This window comes from Danio rerio, chromosome 9 (genome assembly GCF_049306965.1).
Source record: "Danio rerio strain Tuebingen ecotype United States chromosome 9, GRCz12tu, whole genome shotgun sequence".
NCBI classification, from domain to species: Eukaryota; Metazoa; Chordata; class Actinopteri; order Cypriniformes; family Danionidae; genus Danio; species Danio rerio.
In genome coordinates, this window is record NC_133184.1 from 8,074,362 (window position 1) to 8,100,059 (window position 25,698).

The following is a 25,698-nucleotide window of genomic DNA, read 5'->3' on the forward strand; positions in this document are numbered from 1 at the left end:
ATAAAACCTGAAATGTTAATTAATAATCAATTATTTAATTAATTAATCTATTAATTGTAATTATGAGCGAACAAGCGATTTTGTCAGTATTTTCTCATGATCAAACAGAGAGATTGTGCACTAAAGGAAGAAAGTTAAAATTAAAAGTGTGAAAAAAAACATAAAAGGCCCTTTTAAGATCACAAAGCTGCACGGTCTTCTTACATACCAGCTACTATAGTCTCTGTAGTACAATTCTATAACTTTGACAGAATATATCTGAAAACATATGGTAAAAGATGACATACACTTGTCTTTCTTTTAGTGTGTTCGACTGCTTTTCCTCTCTAGAGCATTCTTCGGGCGGTGAATATTTCCTAGCTGAGCAGATTTCTTCAGTTTTCTCTTTCTCTGCCCTCTGCTGATGTCTGTGAATCTGCTTCCACTAGCCTGTGGCTCAGGATGATTCACATCTGACAAAACTAATTGAAGCCAAGAGTTTCAAAGGGAAATACTGTTTAATGAAACACGAAAATGTGCTCTTTTCAAATAAAAAAGGCACACCCAGCGTTCACATTTCAAATTTCAGTTTAAAATCTAAACCCTAACATGCCTGCAAAAACCTTATTTGAAAAGAACGAGAATGAGAGCAAAAGAACGCCCCACTCGCTACTCAGTATTCTGTTTCAGTTAGAAGTGCATGAACATACTAAAAAAAAGTCTCAGTAACGTTTGATTCATGTAAATTTTAACATCAGTTTTACAGTGCTATACAGACTTGCTATATACTATATGATCTTGAAACCTTATTTATATTCTGAAATTATTTTCATTCAAACACACAGATAAAGTAGTTCCAAGCTGTTTGTAGCCATGTTAAAGTTTAGTATTGCTACCCTTAATGATTTCAGCTGGATTTTTTTTGATTGTTTTTTACACAGCCTGCAACAGACAGGAATTCAGAATCCAAGCAACCAAGTGGCTAATATTAGATATGTAATAAACAAGTCTTACACAAAGAAACTTTTGACATGTGTCTTAAAGCATGCATCGTCTAAACCAGGGGTTCTCACATTTTTCACTTCGAGGGCAACCTCCTTCTCCAATTTTTGTTTGAAGGCCCAAACTGATTGTCTGGAGTAAATGGTCATTTTAAAGCTTTATTTATTAGCAAAACATGCCTTTTGCCTTCTATTATTATTCTCTTTTTTTTGCTACATATTTTATAAAAAAAAAAATAATAATAAAAAAGCGAAACATTATATACATTTTAACACAGATTCAAAGCTCCTGATTTCTTTACTTTCTGACAGGACAACAGAACACCAGGACATGGCAAAAAAAAAAAAAAAAAAAAAAAACTGCTGCTGCTTTGAATAAGACTATTCATCTATTGATCTTCTATTTATATGCATAAAAAAAAAAAAAAAAAWTATATATATATATATATATATATATATATATATATATATATATATATATATATATATATGTCAAATACAGTAACAACTTTCTAAATCTGTTAAAACATTGATCTGAAGGGTTTGCAGCTAAATATTATTGGAGTTCGCTGAACAGCTGTTTACTGCTGAAACAACATTCGAGTCTCACTACATCCTACTCTATGGGGCACGTTCATTATAAAACCATTTGCGTGACATTAATTTGGGCAACTATGCAAATTTTCTAGTGTTCAAATAGTATAGTATTATAGTGTTCACAAAAACAACGTGCAAACTGGTAATTATAACTAATAACCATCGTTATCTTTATCGGACAATTTAGCCTATCCAATTCACCTGTACTGCATGTCTTTGGACTGTGGGGGAAACCGGAGCACCCAGAAGAAACCCACGTGAATGCAAGGAGAACATGCAAACTCCACACAGAAATGGCAACTGAGCCGAGGCTCGAACCAGCGACCTTCTTGCTGTGAGGCGACAGACTACTGCACCACTGCTTCGCCAACTGTAAATAATAACATAATAAAAATAATAGAAAAAACAAAAATAAATAAATAAACAAACAAACAAACAGACAAATAAAATAAAATAACATGAAGTGCATTCAAGAATACCGATGCAAAGATCTAAATGTAATGCAGCAAATTATAATTGTATGCATTCATTTATTTAATCATAAAAGCTGTAATGATGAATTTGGCTTATTTGTGATGGGGCATTTCTGGCTTAATCTTGAATATGTAGAGCAAATGAAATACGTATGTAAAAATACATTTGAAATGTGAAATGTGTACAGTACCGTACTCATTTTAGTACAAGAAAAAAGCAAGAATAAAACATTTGTCGAAAGGATAATAGAACAATTTAATGCGGGAAAAAAATCAGCAATTATGAAAGCAGCCCAAATGTACTGATTAGGAAACCAGCGGAAGACCTCAGCCTGTCTATGTCCTGCATGATTTGCATGAGCTTTTGAGGAGACTCGTGCACCTCATACTGAATCTCCAGCGAGGTGTTAGATCAGTCTTCACCAATTTACTAGTCTCCTCTCTCTAGAGTCTAATCAATAGCTCATTCTAACACCCCGGCTTAACTCAAGGATGTCTGGGATAAAACACAGAGGCAAAGTCAATCCTTTCTTTTCACTTAAAGTATCTTTAGAGAGCACTGCAGATATCTGTCTTTCTGAGAGAATGGATGTATGGTTGGAGAATCATTCTCTTTGGGTGTCACATTCTCTTAGTTTCATAAAAAAAAAAAAAAAATTAGGCTGTTTGCTCATTTCATAGAGATGGATTATCAAACCCCACTCCCTAGATCAGAGCACAGATGGATCAATCTGCAGGAGGGCTCAGTGCCCATCACAATATGGACACATCCATGTGACAGACAACGGGGGGTGAGAAATAGAGGGATTTAGAGAGAAATCAATTGGACCCCAGAGAAAAATCATGGCTCAAAATGATATTATAAATGCTGTCTTTAGTCACTAATAATCGTCAGATTTTAAAGATGAACCATCTGCCTTCTCTTTCAAAATCAGTAGATCGACCAATAGTTCATTCTTTTTATACTGAAGATGTTTTATGTATTAAAATTTGTTTTAAAAGTCTCTTTGAAACCAGATTCATGGGCTTTTCCGTTTGGTTTTTGAACTGTAAGCACTTCTGATTTCAGTCAAGATGGTGTATACATTTACCCACAGCTTTCTTTTTTTTTTTTTTTTACTTATTCAGACATTGCAGCGACTGAGCACATAGCGGAGATGCTGCTGAGAGCAGAGGAGTTCTGGGTACAGAGACAGAGAGACCCCTCTGCATCTCCTCCACAGTCTGAAGATCACTCTGCTGAGGCCAACCAGGACGACAACCTGCCTGTTAAAAAACTGTACGTACAGCAGAGACAGATTTATTCATGTTTTAGCGAATGTGTGGATAATTCAGGGATATAAACATTATAGATTGTAGAAAATTCACAAATTGTAGTTCCAAGAAGTGATTGGCTAAGTCAGACTGATAAGGCTGAATAAAAAGAAACTGACCACTTTATCTAGCCTGGATTTTTTGTTTAGTTTTGCAAATTAATGATGTTTGTTCTAAATATTAAACAAAATATGCATTTTTTCAAACATGTTAATATTATGTTATTTTTTTTGACAAATCAGTACCATAAGCGGAGATAAGCGTTCTTCGTTTTCAATCACAACAAATGGAAACGTCTTATTTGGAGACATTCTCATTTTCTGCCAAAAAAAAAAAGCTTTTAATGATGTTAATATTATTTGAAATTTAGAAGAATGTTATCAAACATGTTATAAATATTTCAGTGGTGGGCCGTTATCGGTGTTTACATGCTGCGTTGAAACGACACTTATCAGGTGATTAAAAACAATCGCGGTTAATCTATTATCAAAGTTGGGTTGGGTGCTGGGTCTTTTCTATGCAAGCTATGATGACTTTCAACTTGATATTTTAGCGCAGATGTATACCTGGCCAAATTGTACAGTAGGGGGCGAGAACGAGTCTTCGAACCTGTTTGTATTCCTACTGTGAAATTACCACATCAAACGTGACGTGCTAACATGGATGGAGTTCACTAGAGTGAATCTGATTAATGTTAGCTCCACATCTATCAGGCACCTGAAGAGTTTATGCGTTTGAGTAAAACATATACAAATAAAATGTAGCGGGTGTTTTTAAAATGAATGAGAGTGAATGAAAGTCAAACTGATGAGCCGTCTGACAAAAAAGTGCCCTTTTGAATCTAATCAGCAAGATGCTCTTCTGGATCTTTCAATTACTTTGAAGACACTACTGATTACGTTTACATGGACATCTGTAATCAAGTTATTTACCTTAATAGACAAAAATATAATTAAGGTGGTTACGTGAAGTGCTTTCATGTAAGAGTTTCCTGTAATTTGGGGTGACTTTAACTGCAGTTCGGCAGTTTCACATTCACTCATGAATATTTCATTCCTGCCCCCGTGACAAACTGGGGTATTTGGTGCAAAGAGTAAGGACCGCTGAGTGTGTTTTGGAGTTTTCAACATGTCGTAATATTATTTCTGTTTAAGTTCAGTTATGACTTTAGTCGGATTAGGATAATCAAAAATCACTGTTTCGAGCTTATGTAGGCCTACAGTTCAAAATTCATGTTTAACTGAATAAACAGTTAGTAAACACATGCACATCTTATTGAACATCATTTATTTTCATCCCCAATTATCGTAGTAGAACAGTTTCTCAAGCGGTTTGTGATGCATTTTGGAAACAGGAGCCCCTGGTCTAATGCGCCACCTGGCTTGAGAAACCCGTTCTCAAAGACTTAGTTTTAGTCATTATTTGGGTAGCACACATATTCTGAATGCCTTCGGCAGGATTCAAATGAGCTAATTTAATCTAGATTAATCTATATTAATTCCAAGATTACAGTGAGATAAATTTATTTATTTATTTATTTTTTTAAATTTATTTATTAATTTTTTGTATTATTCAGTACCACGTTAAATTATGTGGCCCTAACTACTAGTTATATACATGGAAATATAAGTATGATGTGCTTATTGTGTTCATATTGTGTTGTGCAGTGCAATGGTGCTTTTGATTTGGGGGGTTCAGGTATAGCTACGGACAGGTTTGGCGTAGTCTACGTTTAAGGAAGAGAAAAGGCGTAAAGGATGGTTTAACATTGTAAATATAAATATAATTACAGATGTAATAATATGCATATACTTTTTAAAACGTAAGTAAAATATTAAATCCTGTATGTACATACAGGTGCATTAAACCAGATATTAAGCTCATTTATTATGTAATCATACCCGATATTCATCAAATTAAGCACAGATTTTGGATGATTTAATCAAAGAATGATTTAATCAAATCAAATTAGAATGTACTAATTAACTAAAATGATTTTCTGTTTAGTATGAATGCGAGTAGTCTAAATGAAATTTGGACGTTGCATCCACCATTTTGGCATCATCACGTGACCTACCTTCATCAGTTGCATTGATTATGTGCATTGTGGGATAGTGTGGTGTCAATTTGTCGGAAGAAGTATGTCATCCGGCTACTTCTCATCTACTTTTACAATAGCGTTCAGCAGTGTGTCTTGCTCTACCCTTTCGCTACCATGCTGTTGAGCTAGGTGCCCTTACATCATGCATTAACAGCATGCGGTACGACCAGTTGCCAGCAATAAGCAATTTGGCTATCTGCACCAAACGCGATGCGACACGACATAAACATTTAAATGCGAGCCATTCATTTAAATATCAGCCTTCACTAAAAACGGAATGGTAGGTTATATTCTAGTTAATGCATATTTAACCTTATTACAAATGGCTGACGACTGATGTGGTAATTTTATTTTCAAGGTGAACTACCTACGATAAATTCACATTGGTTGCATTTGACACTGAATAAAGCACATAATCAGTACCTGAGGTAATAACTGACACATGCTGTTGTTTTTCTGTGACGTTGTGAAAAATAGAAACTGTTGCTAAAATAGATTTTTTTTAACATCTTTGTCACATATGGCTAGGACAGAACTTGATTTAATATAAAAAAATATATACCTTTTCTTGCATGTTACAGCTCCATGTTGCTTGTAATTAGGACACAGTGTTACAAAAGGGTATGGTTTGCTATTTTGACACTTCTGATTGTGGAAATGGATAAATAATATGTACCGTATTATAACGCACTGAACCGTACCACTCAGTGTAAACAAGCCATATGTAGATACACAAAAATCCCAGTTTAAATGTATCTTCTCTGGCACCATAGCAATTCAAAGTTGGATTTTGTTGACAATAGTTTTATTATATATATTTTTTTCCTTTCTTCAGGGCTACCATGGCTCTGCCCATCTCCAGGAGGGACAGTTTGCTGGAGAAGGAGGCCATGTTTAGGGACTCTGGAGGTGCTCTGACACAGCAGGCTTCCCTTGATAACGGGCTGGATGGATCATATCCCAGCGCTGCAGGAAAACTGGAGCAGGTCAGAGGAGAGATGGGGGCTGTCTGGGGATTTTTGTTCCCTAAAGAGTTTGTAAAAAGTCTAAAGTGTCTATTGCGGTCATCCAAGTCAAGCACGCTGCAAGTGTAATAGATTACACTAGCTCTGTTTCACAGCAGTACTTTGCATTTTAGGCACCACAGGTGAGTTTAAAATTTGGCCTGGTTTATTTATCACGATATGTTTTACATTATTTAATTAATTAGTTATTTTTTGTCTTGCTTATATAGTGCTTAAACGGATGCTTATATAGTGTTTAATGCACTTGGACATTGAAAGTGATCTACTTATGCTAGGTTTTTAAAACATAGACATAAATATATGCAAATTTTCATGTATTAAATTGTCAGTTTTAAATTGTCAGCTTAAAAACAGCTTACAATAAATCTTAAAAAAGAGACTTTTCTTCACCCCTTATGTTACCGTATGTATGCACATCTGTAGACTGTACAGTAGCCCCCACCCCACTCTTTCCATTCATTATTTCGTTCTAGGATACATCTGTAAACATTGGTGTTCAATGCACTTGCATGGTTAGAGTGATTTGTCTTCATCCTAAAGGCTACTAAAGAGAAATGGTACCATCTAATGCACTTAGATCCTGTCTTTAGGTTTTACCCTTTGTATTGGAGAGAAGAGAGTAGAATCAGTCATAGTTTGGATGTAGAGAGCGCTAGTAATCTATCCCACTGCACACTCTGACCCCTCTAACCCTGAGAATGACCTCTGACCTCTGAAGACAGAGCAGAAAATCACTCCAATTACTCTCACACCTGCAGTGCTGTTGAGCACACAGTTGAGAGCATGTGTGTGTACTAGGGAGAAGAAAGTGGATTGATTATATATTTTATATTTATATATTAAACCTACACAACGTAACTTTTTTAAATGAACACACTTTTGCAGTATATTAAACAAGCAGTTTAACTTTATTGGCTCAGGAGGGAATAATAATGTCCAATGCATGATTATGTCAGGATTGTAATAAACTAGCATGCTGAGCTATAGTTAGGCCCACACGGAATCTGCGAGTGCCGAATTCCGCAGATTTTGGCAGATTTTTAGCCCATCATTGAGTGTGTTTATTTACTTATGTAAATATGTGTAACCTTATATTAATTCAGTTTTCAGTTTTTAAATTATTTTCAGTATAATTTTTGACTAATATGAAAATGTTCATCTGATTTTTTTACAATACAGTTTGCACAGTAATATTTTCTGTCTTGTAGTACATATATTATATAGAAGACCTGCTTTGTTTACCAAATTAAGTGGATCTAATTGGATTTGCATTGTAAACATTAAATTCAAGTTAAAAAGGTATTACTTTTTTAGTTCCAATATTTAGGTTTTAGTTATGATACTCCCAAAATCATTCTGCATAAATCTGCAGATTTTTAACTAAATTTTGTGCAGAAATAGCAAAAAATGCCTGCAGATTCCATCTGGCCCTAGCTATGATCTGAAAAGAAAGGTTTCAGATGTGTAAACATAACAATAATCATGCTCAGTTAAAGAGATAGTTCAGTGCAAAATTAAATATGCTGTTCATTTAATTGCTCTCATGCCATTTATGATGTAAGCATTTTTTTTCGGATGAGTTCTGGTGATTCATAAAGTGAAAAGTCAATGGCTGTTGGCACTTCAATAGTCGAAAAAAAATATGCATGTATAACAAAAGTAATATCTGTGGATCCTGAGGGTACATGGGGGTCATGACTAACATTTCATATCAATACCTTAAAACAGCAACTTCACCAAAAAATTCACTTGAGGGTAAAAAAAAAAAAAAAACAGATTTTTTTTTATTTTTATAAACTGTCCCTTAAACATTAGACCTGATTATTGACCCAAAAGTGAACTGATTGTTTGCTTATCTTTGTATTGTTCTAAACCCTAATTTTTCATATCTCTTGGAAAACAATAAATAATTTAATATTGCTTTTTATCATGATGAATGTGTTTTATGTTTCAGGTGAAACTGATGCCTCCTGCCCCTAATGATGACCTTGCATCTCTCAGTGAGCTCACAGACAGCAGCCTGCTCTACGAGATGCAGAAGCGCTTCGCCAATGACCAGATTTATGTACGTAGCAAAATACGTGGTGTGTCAGAGTTCTGTTAACAATCTAAACCCACAGATCAAGTATAAACACCCAACCTTCAGGTTATGTTTACACAACAGTGCTGGTTTTCTCAAAACTCGTTAGCATTTTCTTTTCATTTCAATAAACAGCCAAAACAAGTCACAAATTGTTGTTAATTTTTATATGAAAGCTCTGTTGCGTAAATGCCTTCTTTAGTCTGTCCCATTCAGAAGAAGTCTTTCACTCTCTGTTCTAACCCACTCTAAAGGAAGTTTCGTCCAGATTTTGGCCCCTGTCACACACTCTCTGGGCTTTCAGCAAGCCTTCCGGTCCAGTCTCCCACACACACAAACGCTGCTGCTGGATCTGTTGTGGGAGGTGTTGGAGAAAAGCCAGGGGCTCTGTTTGTAGCATGGCCAGGGACTGGTGTTTGGATGGCAGCCCTCGAGGTCTCACTGTATTCCGGCCAGAGACTTGAGCAGCACTGACGAGATGAAAAGACATTCTTACATTGACACTCTGTTAACGGCTGCTGTCCTTACTGATAGCTGCTACTACAATGACTGCTGCTACCACTGATGTTTACTATAATCCTACACGCAACTCAATTACAGCTGCTTGCTTTCTGTCACTGAGAGTACTGAGAGTGACATTACTGCCCATGCTCTACGCTCTGTGTAGCAAATTTATTAATAACTAAACATTCACAAATGTTGAACTCGAATTAATAAAGGCTTCACAGGCATTGTTTATTCATGTTAGTAAATAGATTAACATTAACTGCAACTATTTAAACTTTAAATGTTTTTTTTTACTTAAAGGGAAGTGCACTTTGCTAATTATTGAATATTAGTTTAGTTTAGTATTTTGAGGAATCAGTTCTCTTCAGTTTAATAACCTTGGAAAATAAATAGTTTCTAAAGAAATTTTATTAATATTATTATTATTACACTTACACAATTGTATTGAGGACTCTCCATAGGCGTAATGTATTTTATACAGTTTTAAAAAATGCTTATTAAATAGCCTCACCTTACTTCTACCCCTTAATCCTCACAGAAAATCTGTGGCATTTGTTTCAAAAATGATAAGAGCCCAATAAGTATGAGTTTTAAGCATTTAGAATTACGAGGGCATAAGGCATGTCCTCTTAACGCACCTTAATAGAGTTCAACCAAGTCTAACTCATTACTTTATACAAATTTCTGTCCCGGTAAACCACCAAAAACAGCGCAAACACACAACAACACAGTGACACTGCAGGGTAGGGTTGTCACAATATTGCAATTTGTTATTAATTGATACTGAAATTTTAAAATTTCCCCCTTACATTTGAGTGCTGTTGAGCATGTTCTTAAACCCCACTGATTTGCCATTGTGTTCACATGCTCAACAGAAATGAGTCACGTCGATCAGCTGGTTTGTCTATAAGCTGAAATGCAAGCTATTTGGTGATGAATTGTAGCTTTAAAATGCTCCAGTGTCCCTGCATCTGTGTTTACACTCAGTAAACAGTGTGATTGGCTGTGAAAGTCATTAGTTTACCAAACTCACCAGTCATTTCTGTTGAGCATGTGAACACAATGGCAAATCAGCACTGTTTAAGAACATTCTCAACAGTGCTCAAATGTTAACGGGAAATGGACGTTTTTAAAATTTCAGTACTGATTAATACCGGATTTTAGTATCATGACAACGCTGCTAAAGTTTTTTTTTTTTTTTTGTCATGGAATTTTTATTCTTGCACTAGCATTTTACATTTTATAACAACCCAAAAAAAACAAATAAAACAATCAACATTTGCAAATGAATAAGTAAATAAAAAAAAAACTAAATAATAATAACTAAATTAAATACAAATATAGAGAAGAAATTATACTAACAACCTATATACATATATACATACACATGTACCTTCACTCAATCCACATTTAAGGTTTGTAAGTGATTAAAGATTGCAATAAATTGTTGCCATTAAAAAAAAAAAAAAACTGTTCTCCCCTACCGCTGATATTGTATTTAATTTTCTCAAGTTTTCAAAAGAAGACCAAATCTTTGAGCCTAAACGTTTTTAGAGTGCTTTATATTACCCAATTTAAATAAGTCTTAACATGTTCTGGTTTTTTAATCAGTTCACAAAGCTCTTCAAATTATTTTATATCTAAGAAGCCATACCACTGATCAAACATAGATTCTTTCTCGCAAGCAAAAATTCGACATACGTTTCATCAGTTTTGCGATGATTTCGAAATTTCGAGCGATGAGCCTCAGGGACCGGTTCATAGATTTTAAGAACGGCAGTTTTTACCTCTACCTAATGAAGTAAATCTTCCACTGACAAAGAAGAATAGACTTTCTGGGCTTTCCTTAGCAGAACGGACTGTAAGCCACTAAAAACAGTACACACACAAGCAATCCAGTAACACTACAGTGTTTTCATTTGTGAGTGCTCTATATTAGTCAAGCCTAGATGTTAGCATATAAATTCTAGCTATTTGATATTTGTGAAAAGCTTGTATGTTTTAATTCTTAGAGTGAAGAACTATTTTTGGCATTCATTTTTATATACAGTAAAGAAGTTGTCTTTTCTTGTGAATCAACGAGAATGCGATTTAAAGAAATAAATCTCCTACTTCACTATGGATGTTTCGGTCAAGCCTTTGCTCCACAGCTAAAGTTAGTCGACTGCACACTGTGCCCGCTCATGACCAGAGCCAAATCTATGCCTAATGGCTGCTGCTATTCCCACACTTTACAATGGGTCATAATGAAGTCTCCCTGCTGAGGCTGATATGGAGGCAGCGAGCAGAGGACTTTTGTGTTGCACTGTAATGGGGTCTAATGATGTCTGTCATTACCGCCGTGATGGATGGAGATTTTGATGCTTTACTGATCGTTTAGCAGGAGATGGAAAAGAATGAGAGATGCCAGATGTGCACTTTATTGGAGTAGATTGATCCATGTTTTCTTCTGGAGAGACGAAGTCCATGATGTTGCTTATTTGATTCAATCACACCTCCCACTTGCGTTTTCAGTTTTGTAGGTCTTATACTATACTTATACTAAAGGCTCCAGTATAGTTTGATGGCAAAAAGAACTTAGTGAAGGTGTTTTGGTAAGTCTGCTTATACTAAAGTATAATTATAGGGCAAAAAGAAGTTAGTTAGATAAGGCTAAGTGATCGTATGCTGTAGACAGTGTTGTAAATGTGTCAAGCTACACAAATCAACAATAATGGTGGTTGAGAAAAGAACAGTGCTGTAGCCGTTAAAAAGTGGCCTGTGCTTTTGTTTAAATATTACTTGTCATAAAGGTGTGTTGAGTAGGATGGCAGTACACCAAAATATACGCCAATAAGTGGGTCAGACAATTTTTGCAATGATTTGCATTTTATTTTATTCATTCCTCCATCCATTGATTGCCACTTGTACGGGGCCAGGTCGCAGAGGCAGCAGTCTCAAAAGAGAACCCAAGACTTCCTTCTTCCCAGACACACCCTCCAACTCCTCTGAGTGGATTCTGAGGCATTCCCAGGTTAGCTGAGAGAAATAGTCTTTCCAGCATATCTTCCTCACGGTCTTCCCCGTGGCCTCCTCCCAGTGGGATATGCCTGAAACACCTCTGTAGGTAGGTGTCCAGGAGACATCCTAGTCAGATGGCTGAGCCACATCAACTGGCTTCTATCGATGTGGAAAAGCAGCGGCTCTACTCCCGAGTTCCTCCTGGGTGACAGAGCTTCTCACCCTATCTGTAAGCGTGCGTCCTGTCACTCTACGAAGGAAACTTATTTTGACCACTTGTGGCCAAGATCTTGTCCTTTCAGTCATGACCCAAAGCTCATGACCATAGGTGAGAGTAGGAATGTAGATTGACTGGTAAATCAAGAGGCTTGCCTTTCGGCTCAGCTCCTACTTTACCACAATGGACCAGTGAATCGACCACATTACTGTTGCTGCTCCACTGATCATCCTGTCAATCTCACATTCCATCATTCTCTCACTCGTTATCAACAAAACCCCAAGGTACTCGAACTCCTCACCACCTGGGGCAAGGACTCTCCTCCAACCTGGAGATGACAAGCAATTTTTTTCCGGATGTGCATCGTGGCCTTGAATTTGGAGGTTCTCATCCCTGCTGTGTCACACCAACACAATTTTTAGTTGGTCAGTTATTTACAAAATAAACAGGAAGATTGAATAAATGTGAGTAAAATGAATAACTTGAACCATGCTTCCATTGCCAGATCAAAAGGCCACAACAAACAGCTTTATATACTATCAAAGCACCACCACATCTTTACATTGTGTTACAGGCACTCAATGCTGACCCTAGTGTACATACTCTCGTAGAAAAGATGTGGAATGATAAGATGGGCTTATTGTCTGGTGTGTGACCCCCCTGAGCCTTTAATATATCTATAGGAGCAATTGTACAGGTGCGGATACATCTGCACCAGTTCTGCTAATCGACCCTACAGGGTATTCATGTGACTACTGATGTTGTTCTCCCGTCTGATCTCCTTGAATGAGAAATGAATTGAGTTCCAGACAACATCCACTGATTCCAAATCATGTCCCAATGGTAGCGCAAGGGTGTTTGGGAGCCAAAACAAACTACCCCCAAACGTTTGCAACAGGCGAGATGTTTTGAACTGGATTTTGTTCAAAATAACAACATTTCAGTTTGTTCTCTGATTTTGTGTGATATATAAATATATGTCCTGTTTTATCATTCATATATATATATATATATATATATATATATATATATATATATATATATATATATATATATATATATATATATATATATATATATATATGTGTGTCCCTTATCTTTTCTGTTCTGTCTTCTCCTTCCGTCTTGTCCTGTTTTTTTTTCCATTTTCTTTCCTGCTCTGCCCTTGCTATGCCTTTCCTGTCCTTTCCTCTCATTCCCTGTACTGTCTTTTTCTTTTCTTTCCTGTCCGTCCTGTTTTTTTATTCTTCTTTCCTTTCCTATCCTTTGCTGTCCTGTCTTGCCTTGCCCTTACTTATTGTCCTTTCCTTTCCTGTTCTGTCGTGTCCTGACATGCCCTGCCCTGCCATTTTGCCTTTCCCCTTGCCTTTGCCTTTGTTTTTGCCTTGCCTTGCCTTGCTTTGTCTTGCCTTGTCTTGCCTTGTCTTTCCTGTCCTTTTCCTTCATTTCCTTTTGTTTTCCTTCCTTTTCCTTTCCTTTCCTTTACTTTCCTTTCCTTTAATTTCATTTCCTTTCCTTTAGTAAGATATTATTATAATAATTATAGTATTTGACAATAAATACTGTTATTTCAAAATAGCTGCATATATTTAACAGAATTTACATGTAGTGTCCTGTAAATATCTTGTTATAAATTGACCTTGATTTTTTTTTCAGACCTACATTGGACACATTCTTCTCCTCATAAACCCTTACAAGGACCTGCCCATCTACTCTAATCTTGTAAGTATGACTCAAGTGCTCTGTGTTTGTTAATTTTTTTATCAAATACATGTTTAATTCATCAGTGATATGGTTTAGAGCGTGCATCTGCCTGTCTGGCCATTTTAAGCTGTCCTCTGGTTCACACTCTGTAACATTCAGCTCAGTCTCCTGATAAATTATTCATGGCCTTCGTGACAGCGATAGTCTGTTCAACTTAACATACAACACTCACTTCCTGTGCCCGCTTCACATCTCCAGCCCTCCTTCCGTTCTTTGTTTCGGTGTCATCCTCTGGCCTGTTAGATCCTTGATCATTTTTGTTTTTTGGTATGTTTTTTCTTTTTTATAAAAAAAGGGTATTTATTTATTTTATTTTCAGTTTTATTTATTTATTTATTTATTTATTTATTTATTAGTAGTAGTATTTAATAATTTTATTTATTAAATCTATGTACTTTATTTTTGTTAGTTTTTTTATTATAAATTACATTTTTATTACATTCATTTATTTATTTAGTTATTTACTTATTATTCATAGTAGTAGTATTTTATTTTTTATTTTAATATATTTATTTTTTGTTTTTGTTTTGTTGTATGTTTTTGTTTGGTATTGATTTGTGTTTTATTACTTGTTTTGAATGTTCATGTTTGAATTTTCTATTATGAATGTTTATTTTTTTTGTTTTGTTTTTAATTTTAGTTTGTTTTGAATTTGTTTGCATGTGTGTTTTACATCTTTTTATTTATTTATAATTTTTTTGTCAACATTTTTCAATTAAAGTTTTAACTAAATGGTCTTGCTGTTGTTTGTTATGCTTTATGTCTAGTTTGTAGTGCATTTATTTATTTATTTATTTATTTATTTATTTATTTATTTATTTATTTATTTATTTATTTTATTCATTTTCAGTTTAATTTATTTATTTTATTTCCATATTTATTTCCATATTTATTTATTTATTTATTTATTGGTATTGTTATTTTATATTGTTTTATTTTTTATTATCTTTATGTTTTTATTTTAGTTTTGTTACTTGTTTTGACTTTCATGTTTTTCATCCTTTTATTTTTTAAATTTTTGTTAACATTATTCAATGAAAGTTTTAACTAAATTATCTTTTGTTTAATTCTGTAATTCTGTTGTGTAAATTCTGTTGGGTTTTTGTGTCTTTTAAATGTATTTTTTATTGTTTTATTATTGTGATGTGTTTTATTTTGGTTTGGTTTTGTTTTGTCGTGTGTATGCGTGTGTTTGTTGTGTTCATGCAAGAGATTTTACTTTTGTTTTGGTTTATTATTGTTTTTTGTTGCATTTGTTTTTCTAAAATTTCTTTTTTTATTTTTAAATTTAAATTCAAATGTAATTTGTTTATAATCTTAAAGTTTTTGTTAAATTTGGTTGTGTTTGTGTGTGTTTGTAATGTATTCATTTGTTTATTTTATTGTTGTGATGTTTTATTTTGGTTTGTTGTGTGAATGCGTGTGTTTGTTGTGTTTATGAATGCATGTGTTTGTTTGTTTGGTTAGCTATTTTTGAATTGTTTTGCTCTGTGTTTTGTTTATCCAAAAATTGAGGAATACTCAATCCAGTCCAGTCTATTCAGTCCATCTATGCTGAAAACCTTAGTCCTCAAGTTCAGTGTCAGTCCCGTCTGATACTGTACAACTGGCCACACAGGGACACACAGCACACGTCACCCGCTGCTAAGAAAAATAAAAGATGACAAGATGACCATCTGCCCGCCGTAACGCTTTATTGGCATGTGAAGGGGAGTGCAGGAGTAGACCAAACACACACACACACACACACACTTTGGTTGATCTGTTGGGGCGTCTGTCCCCTGCTGGCCCCCCTGCATCAGAGGCTCATTTCAGGCATGATTTCTCCAGTGTGTCCTTCAGATCCCTGCACAGAGGCACTAAGAGAAAAGGACATATGTAGCGTCATCTGTGGAGTCCTCAGACCACCGTCAGGCTCATGTTACTTTGCTGACTTTATTACTAACTTTCGTGGTGCAGGGTTGTGTGTGTGCGTGTTCGTGTGTGTGTGTGTGTGTGTGTGTGTGTGTGTGTGTGTGTGTGTGTGTTTGTTTTCTTTTTTACTAAATTTGTTTATTAAGTATAAAGTCTTTTAAAGTATAGTTTTTTTGTTGTTTTTATAATCTTTTTTAAATACATTTAATGTATTAATTAATTAATTCATGCTTTCATCCACCCATCCATCCATTTATTTATTTATTTATTTGTTTGTTTGTTTGTTTATTTACATTAGTTTTTTTACGTCATTTAGTTTGTTTATTTGTTTATTTTGTTTTCATTTTTCTTTAGTTTAGTTTTATTTTATTATGAATTATATTTATAATGATAGAATATAGTGAATATATTTATTTATATATTTATTTATATTCTATACTTATTTTTTAAATTTAATTTGTTTTATTTAATTTTATCATATATGTACTTATTTATATTTTTTATAATAATAATTCAATTTATATTGAATTTTTAATTGTTTTGTTTTATTTTATCATTTATTTATTTAAATTAAAAAAATTTTAATTCAATTACAGTAATCGTTTGTTTATTTTGTTTTATTTTATTATTTTGTTTTTAATATTTTGTTTTGTTTAATATTTTTAAATATTTGCTTATCATTTGTTTAGCATAGTTTATAATGTTGTTTTTTTATTTTATTGTTTATGAATTTGAATTTATTTGTTTATTTAGTTGCAGTATTTGTTTGTTTGTTTATTTATTTTTTGTTTTATTAATATTTTATTACGTTATTATTTTATTTATTTTCAATCAATATATTTTGTTTCAGTTGTTTTTCATGTTATGATTTATATATTTTTGTTTATTATTATTATCATTATTATTATATTATAATTGAGAATATTATTGTATTTATTATAATGTTTTAATATTTTGTGTTTTCTTTTATTTATTTATTTATTCATTCATTTTTATTAATTAATTAATTTATTTATTTACTTATTCATTTAAGTATTTTATTGAATTTTATCAGGGAAAACTGTTTAACAGTCATAACAAACTGAATATCTTAACAAAGCAACTCAAACATACAAGAACAAAGTACATGAAAAAATAGCTAATACAAGGTGAAATAATGAAAATAACAACAAAATAAAATAAAATTGATTAATTATTTTTTTCAGTGGTTTGTTTTGTTATATTTAGATTTTATTCCGGTTTGTTGATTTGTTTGTGTTTTGTATAAATTCGGGTTGTCCTTTTTTAATTGTTTTGTTTGTTTTGTGTTTTCTCATCCACCAGATTATGTTGTATCATAACCTATGAAATGTCTATTCATGCAATTAAAAAAAAATTAAAGATACTTTTCACAGGAATAGATAAGAGTAAACAAACACTGACTCTAACGATGCTCCTTTGTGAATATGAATGGGGTCTATTGTCATATGTTCGGTTCAATTTGGCTGAGTTTGTGTCTTTTCGCATGTCCTTCCTGTGTCATGCACAGTATGTGATTGTGTGTGTGTGCGTGTTTGTGTTTGTCTGTTGTGTCTCTGCAGTAAAGGGTAATGAGAACTCCCTGTTAGCAATGTTCCCTAAATTGGGCTAAATTGGGCTTACTCTGCATACTAACAGACACAACCTTTGGGTTTCCGACATCTAGAAATATACCCAGTCACTGAATCTGCAATCTTGCATGTATTTAAGTTTTTGCTGTGTGAGGATATACTTTATATTTTCTGCTTTAGTCACGGACAGAATGCATATATAAATAAGACATCTTTTATTATCCAAGACACAACCTTTTCAGCTGCTTATTCATCTTTATTATTTATTATTTTAATTTTTTTGTTGCTTTTTTAAATAAAGCTCATATCAGAGCTTAGAGACAAATCGTTGTGCAGTATCAAAAGTTGCTGTTTTGAATAAAGATAATCACAATTAACTAGACAAATATTAAAATTCAATCACATATTTATAATGCCCTAAAAGGTTTTTACAATTAATTTATCAGCAAATGTATTGAATTACTTGAGTAAAACATTTATTTATTTATTTATTTATTTATTTATTTATTTATTTATTTATTTATTTATTTATTTATTTATTTATTTATTTATTTGTTTGTTTGTTTGTTTGTTTGTTTGTTCACTTGTTTATTTATTTTGTTTGATTATATTTTATTCATGTATGTTTGTTAATAATTTATTCATGTTTGTTATTCATTTAATTAATTTATTTATTTGTTTATTGATGCTTTATTTTTTATTTATGTTTTATTTTTTATTTATGTTACATTTATTTATGTATGTTTTATTTATTTAGTTGTTGTTTATTTATTTATGTTTGTTTTGTATTTGTCTGTTTATGTATTTATATTTTATTTATGTTTTATTTATTTATGTTTGTTTAATCTTTTGTTAGTTTTATTTGTTTATTTATTTATTTATTTATGTTTTATTTATTTTTGTTTATTCATTTATTTGTTTGTTTTATTTATGTGTTTTATGTATTTATTTATATTTGTTTGTTTTTTACTTGTTTATTTTTGTATTTATTATCTATTATTTCATTTCGTCCATTATTTGCAGCTTTTTCTTGGCTTGGATTGATTAATTATATATATATATATATATATATATATATATATATATATATATATATATATATATATATATATATATATATATATATATATATATATATATATATATATATTATTTTTTGTACAAAAGTCTTTAAATTAGGTTTAATTTTTGCTAGTTACCTATTTTACATTTTTATGGATGAAATTATAAAATATTACTGACATACTAATTCAACTCCTATACTATTTTTGAGCATTTTATTTGTGGCAATAAATGTGGCATTTTACTTTCCATATTTCTCTTTTTTTTTTTTTTGCTGAATTAGTCTGAATCAAAGAATGTTTAGGCCATCTTTACACTCAACATTTTAGGCTTTATTAACTTTAGTAGTTTAATGAGTAGAGGTTTACATATAATCATGACGAGAGCATCAATACAAATGGTGTTTATTAAAATGTGATATGTGTGTATGTGTGTGTGTCTCTTTCTTTCTCTCTCTTAGGTCAGTCAGTTGTATCTGAGCTCCAGTGGCCGTCTGTGTTCTTCTCTCCCTCCTCATATCTTCTCTTCAGCCGAACGAGCTTTTCACATGATGTTTCAGGAGCGACGGCCACAGTGTTTCATCATCAGGTGACACACACTGACCAGCAGAACACAGAAACACTTCACATTAATTTGCCTTTTCATCTTCTCTCCTGGATAACTTTATTATTATTATTATTATTATTATTATTATTATTATTATTATTATTATCAGCTTTCATTTGTTTTATTACCTAATTAAATTATTAATCTGTCAATTAATCAATTTATTTATTTGTTATGTTTTAAGTGATAGCAGAATTAAGTGAACATTTCTGCTGTAGTGAATACAGTATTATACTTCCAATCATAGGGAAAAAAGCCTTAATTAAAGCCTGGGGGGAAAAATGAAATCTAAAATAGATGATATTCCTTTTTTGTATTTTTTTCACTGCTTTAATGACAGTTTGGCACCAGTTTACAGCTGTACTGACTTCCAGTCTCTGAGACTGGATATGCAGAGTTGTGAAAATAAAACCATAGGAATCTCCAGCCAGTGCCATTGACAAAGCCAGTTAGATGTATTAAATATGTATGCATAATTTACGTATAGAAAGTCTATACACAAAAGGAAAAAAATGTAAAAGAAAAAAATATCTAAGTATGTATGATATGACAAAAATACATAAAATGTTTTATGTTAATATTTTGATTAGTTTTAAAACCTGATTTCTCCATTCATACTGTATACTGATTTGATTTTTTGTTGTATCATTTATATTAAAACTTTTTATTGATATTTTAGAATTAAGCTTTGAATTCTTGTTGTCATATTTGACCAAGTCATTACCCTAAAAATATGGCCTTTTTGTAGTGTAGCCTATAATTGTGTGCGAGTTACTAATCCGCCTGTAAAGGTGCTTACCTCCCGTTTTCACCACAGTGAAAATGTTGTTTTGAAACTTTCTAATGTATTTATGCTACAAGACTGATCTTTTTTTGTTGGTAAAACATTGCTAGGCAGTTTTACTATTTTTTATTTATATTTAAAAAGTCAGAAAATCCTACAGTCAGTTTTATCATCTTGTTTTTTATTTTTTTATTTTTTTTATTAATTAAATATAATAACAGTTTTTAAATGAAACTGCGCCCAAAAAAATAGTGGGTTTTATTTTAAGTAGTTATTCAATTACAAAATTTAAATTGACTGCCTCTGTAGTTCTAGTGTGAAGTATTTCTGTCAGAATGCAGTATTGCACAACAGCTTTATTTATTTGTCCTCATATGCATCACGGAGATGTGATATACCTTCAAAGTCAGCTTAAAAATAAAATGTACAGTGCTTATTTTGCTACCTCACATTGTTATGCTTGAGGTGAATAATTATTCTGTGAATCCACTGGAAAACAATAGTTTGTTTTGGTAATATTTATTGAAAGTCTGAGCATTTGCTTTCGTGTTTGGGGGTAGTGGTCCTTCTGTTGATGCAAATTCATAGCAACTTCATGTATATACCCTATCTGACTGTTAGTTTGCTAAGAGGAAATGATGTGAAATCCCCCCCCAAACCCCCCACCCCCCACTCAATATTTTGTTTCAGTTGGAAGTTCATCAGCGTATTGAAATAAGTCTCAACAACATTCGGTTTAAGCAGACTTTAAGTAAAATATTTACAAATATTAATAATACATTGTGATTACGTTGTAATACATTGTGTTACAATTGTAGCAAACAGAATTGGTGTTTATGTCCACCAATCAGTGGTATTACCCATGCCTAGTTATGAATTTAATCAAATGTTTACTACTGTTATTAAAACCCAATGATTTTATTGGAACAAATGTTTGGAAACCGTATTAAAAAACACACAAATATAAATACGTTCTCTACCTTCCTCCTTGTGTGCTCCAGCTAGTGGTTTTCTCCACATGTTAGCAAGTGGTCCTGTGCTGGAAATCAGCTTGTGTTCCAGAGGCTTGCCCTCATATTTAGATATACAGACTCCAGCATCGCCCGGGCGGCTGTTGCTAAACGCTGTCACTGAGACAAATGTGCCGGTGCACAGTGTAAATCCAGACCTGTTAAAAGAGCTCAGCGAGATTAATGGATGTGCAGGGTCCGCTCTCTGTCCCGATTTGTGCTCTGGTCATCTCTGATTGCAATTAAACCCTGCTTCACATTCTGATGCTGCTCCAATGGGCCGATGCTTGCTTTCGCTGAGCCAGAGAGGATCTGACAGCTACTTTAATGCCCTCTCTGCGTGGGCTATCCATCACACATGCACACACACACTGGTCCCGCAGGTTAAACCAGATCATGGTCCAGTGGCTGCAGAACCAAAGAAACAAAAGGTGGCGAATTGCTGGTTTCTCTCTCACAAACACCTACTCGCTACTGGCTCTGAAATGCATTGTGCCCTTGAGTTCAATTACAGCCCAGAGTAGATTTCCAAAAAGAAATGGAAAGAGGCGAAGGAAAAGCATCAGAGCCTCCAGAAAATGATTAGTGGGAGGCCAAATGACCTTTAAAAACCATCTGCTCTGAGTGCTTTTCTACCATTGACTCTCTATTGCTGGTCTCGGAGAAGATCCAGGCTCTTAGATGATTTTTCTCACACCGCGAGCTGTTCGACTGTGCTTTATGGCTCAGTTTAAGAGGTTGTGACATTGAAGACGGGCAGTAATTAATAACGCTACTGTACATCATGTAGAAAGTGGTGAAGTTGGTTGTACAGTAGCCTTTTTCTAATTGGTGGAGTAACAACCTAGTGGAAAAACTATTGATACTCAAAAACATCTTAAAAATGCTGTTGCAGCTGCTAAACCACATTTAAACCTTTCACACATTAAGTTCTAAAGGAGCAGTTCACCCAAAAAGGGACAGTTCTGACATCATTTACATTTTTAAATTGTTTCTTTCTTTTGACTGAACACAAAAGGAGATATTTTGAAGTAAGCTGGGGGCCTGAAACCATTGACTTGTATTTGTTTTTCCTACTACAGATGTAAATTCTTACAGGTTTTCTGCTTTCTTCGAAATGTCTGGTTCACCACTTGAAGGAGAGTAAATACTAGTGAGAATATTGACATTTTTTGCTGAACTTTCACTTTAAATACTCCTGCTGACCCCTTTGCCTGATTTATTTAATTTATATATATATATATATATATATATATATATATATATATATATATATATATATATATAAATATATGAAATCACACATTTTAATCACATATTTATAATGACCTAAAAAGTTTTTAAAATTAATTTATCCGCAAATGTACTGAATTACTTGAGTAAAAACATTTGTTTATTTGTTTGTTTGTTTGTTTTATTTATTTATTAATTTATTAATTTTTATGTATCATTTATTTAACTATTTTATGTTCTATTTATTTGTTTGCTTGTTTATTTATTTATTTATTTATTTATTTATTTATTTAATTATGTTGTTTTATTTATTTGTTTGTTATTTATTTATTTTTCATTTATTTATGTTTGTGGTTAATTTATTCATGTTTGTTTATTTATTTATTTAACCATGTTTTATTTATTTATGTTTGTTTAATCATGTCTGTTTGTTTGTTTATTTATGTTTATTTGTTTATTTATTCATGTATTTTTTACTTGTTTATTATTTGTATTTATTATTACATTTCTTCTATTATGTGCAGCCTTTTCTTGGCTTCGATTGATTGATTTATTTATATAACAAAAGTCTTTAAATTAGGTTTAATTTTTGCTAATAACCTATTTTACATTCTTTATGAACGATTCTTAATGTCAGTGCTTACACGTTTTCAGCTTTCTTCAAAATGTCTGGTTCACCATTTGAAGGAGAGTAAAGACTAGTGAGAATATTGACATTTTTGCTGAACTTTCACCTTAAAAACTCCCGCTGACCCCTTCCCCTGAGTTAAAATTTTTATTTTTTTTTATTTATTTATTTTTTTTTAATCAAAACTAACCATATTGATTTAGTTAGCTCACATTGCTAGTTGTGTGGTGAACAAATAATCTGTGCATGTCATTAAGAACCAAACAAAAAAAACAAAAAAAGTCTTTCCTTGTAGTCTAAAATTGAAACCTGAAAATCCTGTTTGTTTTCAGTTTAATTCTCAGAATACGTCTGTCTGAGGTATTGGGATTGGTTAACATACTTAACCACACCCCTCCAACTGTCAGTTTTGACAGTGCTATGACAACAAACAGAAATGTTGAAGAGAACAATTTCCCCGTACTTTCTGAATGCCTACTTTACTATATCCAATCACCTCGCAGTAGAACAAAAAAGCCCCACAGATTTTCAGATTTAATATTCTATATCTGTAGGAACTGCGTCAAAATATGGGAAAAAAAAAAAAAAACGGTCACAGCTTCCGGTTCATGCAGACCTTAATGTGACCATTATTTAGAACAGTGGTGCTCGACCCTGTTCCTGGAGATCGACCTTCCTGCAAAGTTCAGCTCCAACCCTGATCAAACACACCTGAACCAATTAATTAGGACTTGAACAGAGCTTGATAATTACAGGCAGGTGTGTTTGATATAGGCTGCAACTGAAATTTGCAGAAAGGTTGATCTCCAGGAACAGGGTTGCCATGCCTGATTTAGAATATGGCTGCGTCCGAAACCGCATACTTTCATACTATATAGTACGCAAAAATCAGTATGAGTAGCCGAGTAGTATGTCCGAATTCATAGAATTCGAAAATCAGTATGCGAGAAGTACCCGGATGACTTACGACTTCCGGCGAGATTCCGAAGTGCGCATCCCATGCATGCTGTGCTATCCCATGATGCCCCGCGAGCGAATTCATGAATGGAAGTAAAGTGACGCAACTGACGCAGGTAGGTCACGTGACCATGACAAAATGGCGGATGTAATACGTCCAAATTCCATTAATACTTTTCACATTCATACTGTATAGAACGTACTTTTCTAACGGCCGAGTAGTACGTTTAAATTCAAATGCAGTACCTACTGAGTAGTAGTAGGAGGTTTCGGACGCAGCCTAAGTCACTTTAAAGTTAATATGGCGACATGTCAAGTTTATCATGTCACACCTAAATCATGATCCTTTAAAATTCAGTTGGTTTTAGTTTCTCTCCCTTTTTTATAAATATTAAATAACTTCCTAATAATATTGTGAATTATTTAAAAAAGTATGGAGTATAAATAATGATAATGTTCTGTCTATTATGGGGGATGTGCATCACTATGTTAATCTACAATGCAGGGAAGAGATTAAAGCATATTGTTAGAGTATGTTTAAAACTTATTTTAATTGGCATCTCCATATACATCAATGTGCATTTTACAAAGCATAAATATTGTGTTTCACTGTGTCTGAAACCTTAACAAAACGTATTTGTTTGAAAACACTGATCAATTAAAAGATTATCACACCTGATCTGTTCTGAAAAATGCATTGCTCCCAAAAAGACAGCATTCTTGACATAAGTTGTACCATAGAAAGTGTAAAATATGCTATCTTAGAACATCTGTCTAATGAATGTACTGAATGCAAGATAACAGTAAGTGCTTAAATACTGCTGTGATGAGACCGAAATGTCTCTCTACTTACAGTAGAAGACTGTGGTCAGTTTCCAGGTTAGGAGAGAGATGCCTGCAGGCCAGACAGATGAGACGGTCTTTAGTCTCGGAACCTGATGTTTTTGATGGTATATTGCTGTAGGCTGAGTGTGTCGTCTCGTAGAGAGAGTGATGTGGAGGAGAGTAAAAGTGCTTTCATGACCTGCTGCTACTCTTAAAACAGGCTGACAGAAGCAAACATTCACCACTGCACAGTTGGCACAGGGGGCTTTCAAAACATAGACACTGCCCTTGCTTTGTTTTATGTGTTTTTAGTCAGACAAAGAAACTTTTTTCTTTTCTTTTTTCACATTATTGATTTTTTTATCTGACTTTTAGGGAAGTGGTCAATCTTTTCCCCTAAAATTTGTTAATTAATAATGGTATCACTTTATTTATTTTATTTTATTTTATTTTATTTTATTTTATTTTATTTTATTTTATTTTATTTTATTTTATTTTATTTTATTTTATTTTATTTATTTATTTATTTAATTTTTTTATTTATTTATTTTTTTTTTAGATATTTTCTACCTAATTACTCTTATGGTATTCCTGTGAAAATACAGTCCATAAAAATAATGTGTTATTTTATTCTATATTTTATATTTGCTTGTAATGTTATTTTATCATAAAATCATATCTTTTTTTTTCTTATACAGGAAAGCTTTGGTATTTAATTTTGGACATGATTGATTAAACTTCTTTAAAGGGAAAGTTCACCCTCCCTCAGGTGGTTCAATACCTTTATGAGTTTCTTCTGTTTAACACAAAATACAATATTTTGAAGAATGTTATGGGTACTCATTAAATTTGATTGTAGAAATAAATAAATACTATTGAGGTCCATGGTTACAGGTTTCCAACACATTATTAAATATCTTATTTTGTGTTCAACTTAAGAAAAACTCAAACAGGAAAAGGATGAGCAAATTTATTTTTTAGTTTTGGGTGAACCGTCTCTTTTATATAAGCTTGTGCCTCTTTTTTTATGTA

The 25,698-nt window shown here is 32.9% G+C and overlaps 1 protein-coding gene across 16 annotated transcripts in view; it reads left to right on the plus strand.

The window, feature by feature from the left end:
- The window catches only part of myo16 (myosin XVI), a 357,150-nt gene that overhangs the window by 185,054 nt on the left and 146,398 nt on the right, over nt 1-25,698 (plus strand). For all 16 annotated transcript variants that reach the window (XM_073912461.1, XM_073912457.1, XM_073912466.1 and 13 more), the window contains 5 exons: nt 3,179-3,329; nt 6,301-6,451; nt 8,445-8,555; nt 13,951-14,016; nt 19,084-19,211. In XM_073912461.1, coding sequence (XP_073768562.1) covers nt 3,179-3,329; nt 6,301-6,451; nt 8,445-8,555; nt 13,951-14,016; nt 19,084-19,211 — 607 coding nt within the window. The remainder of the gene's footprint in view (nt 1-3,178; nt 3,330-6,300; nt 6,452-8,444; nt 8,556-13,950; nt 14,017-19,083; nt 19,212-25,698) is intronic.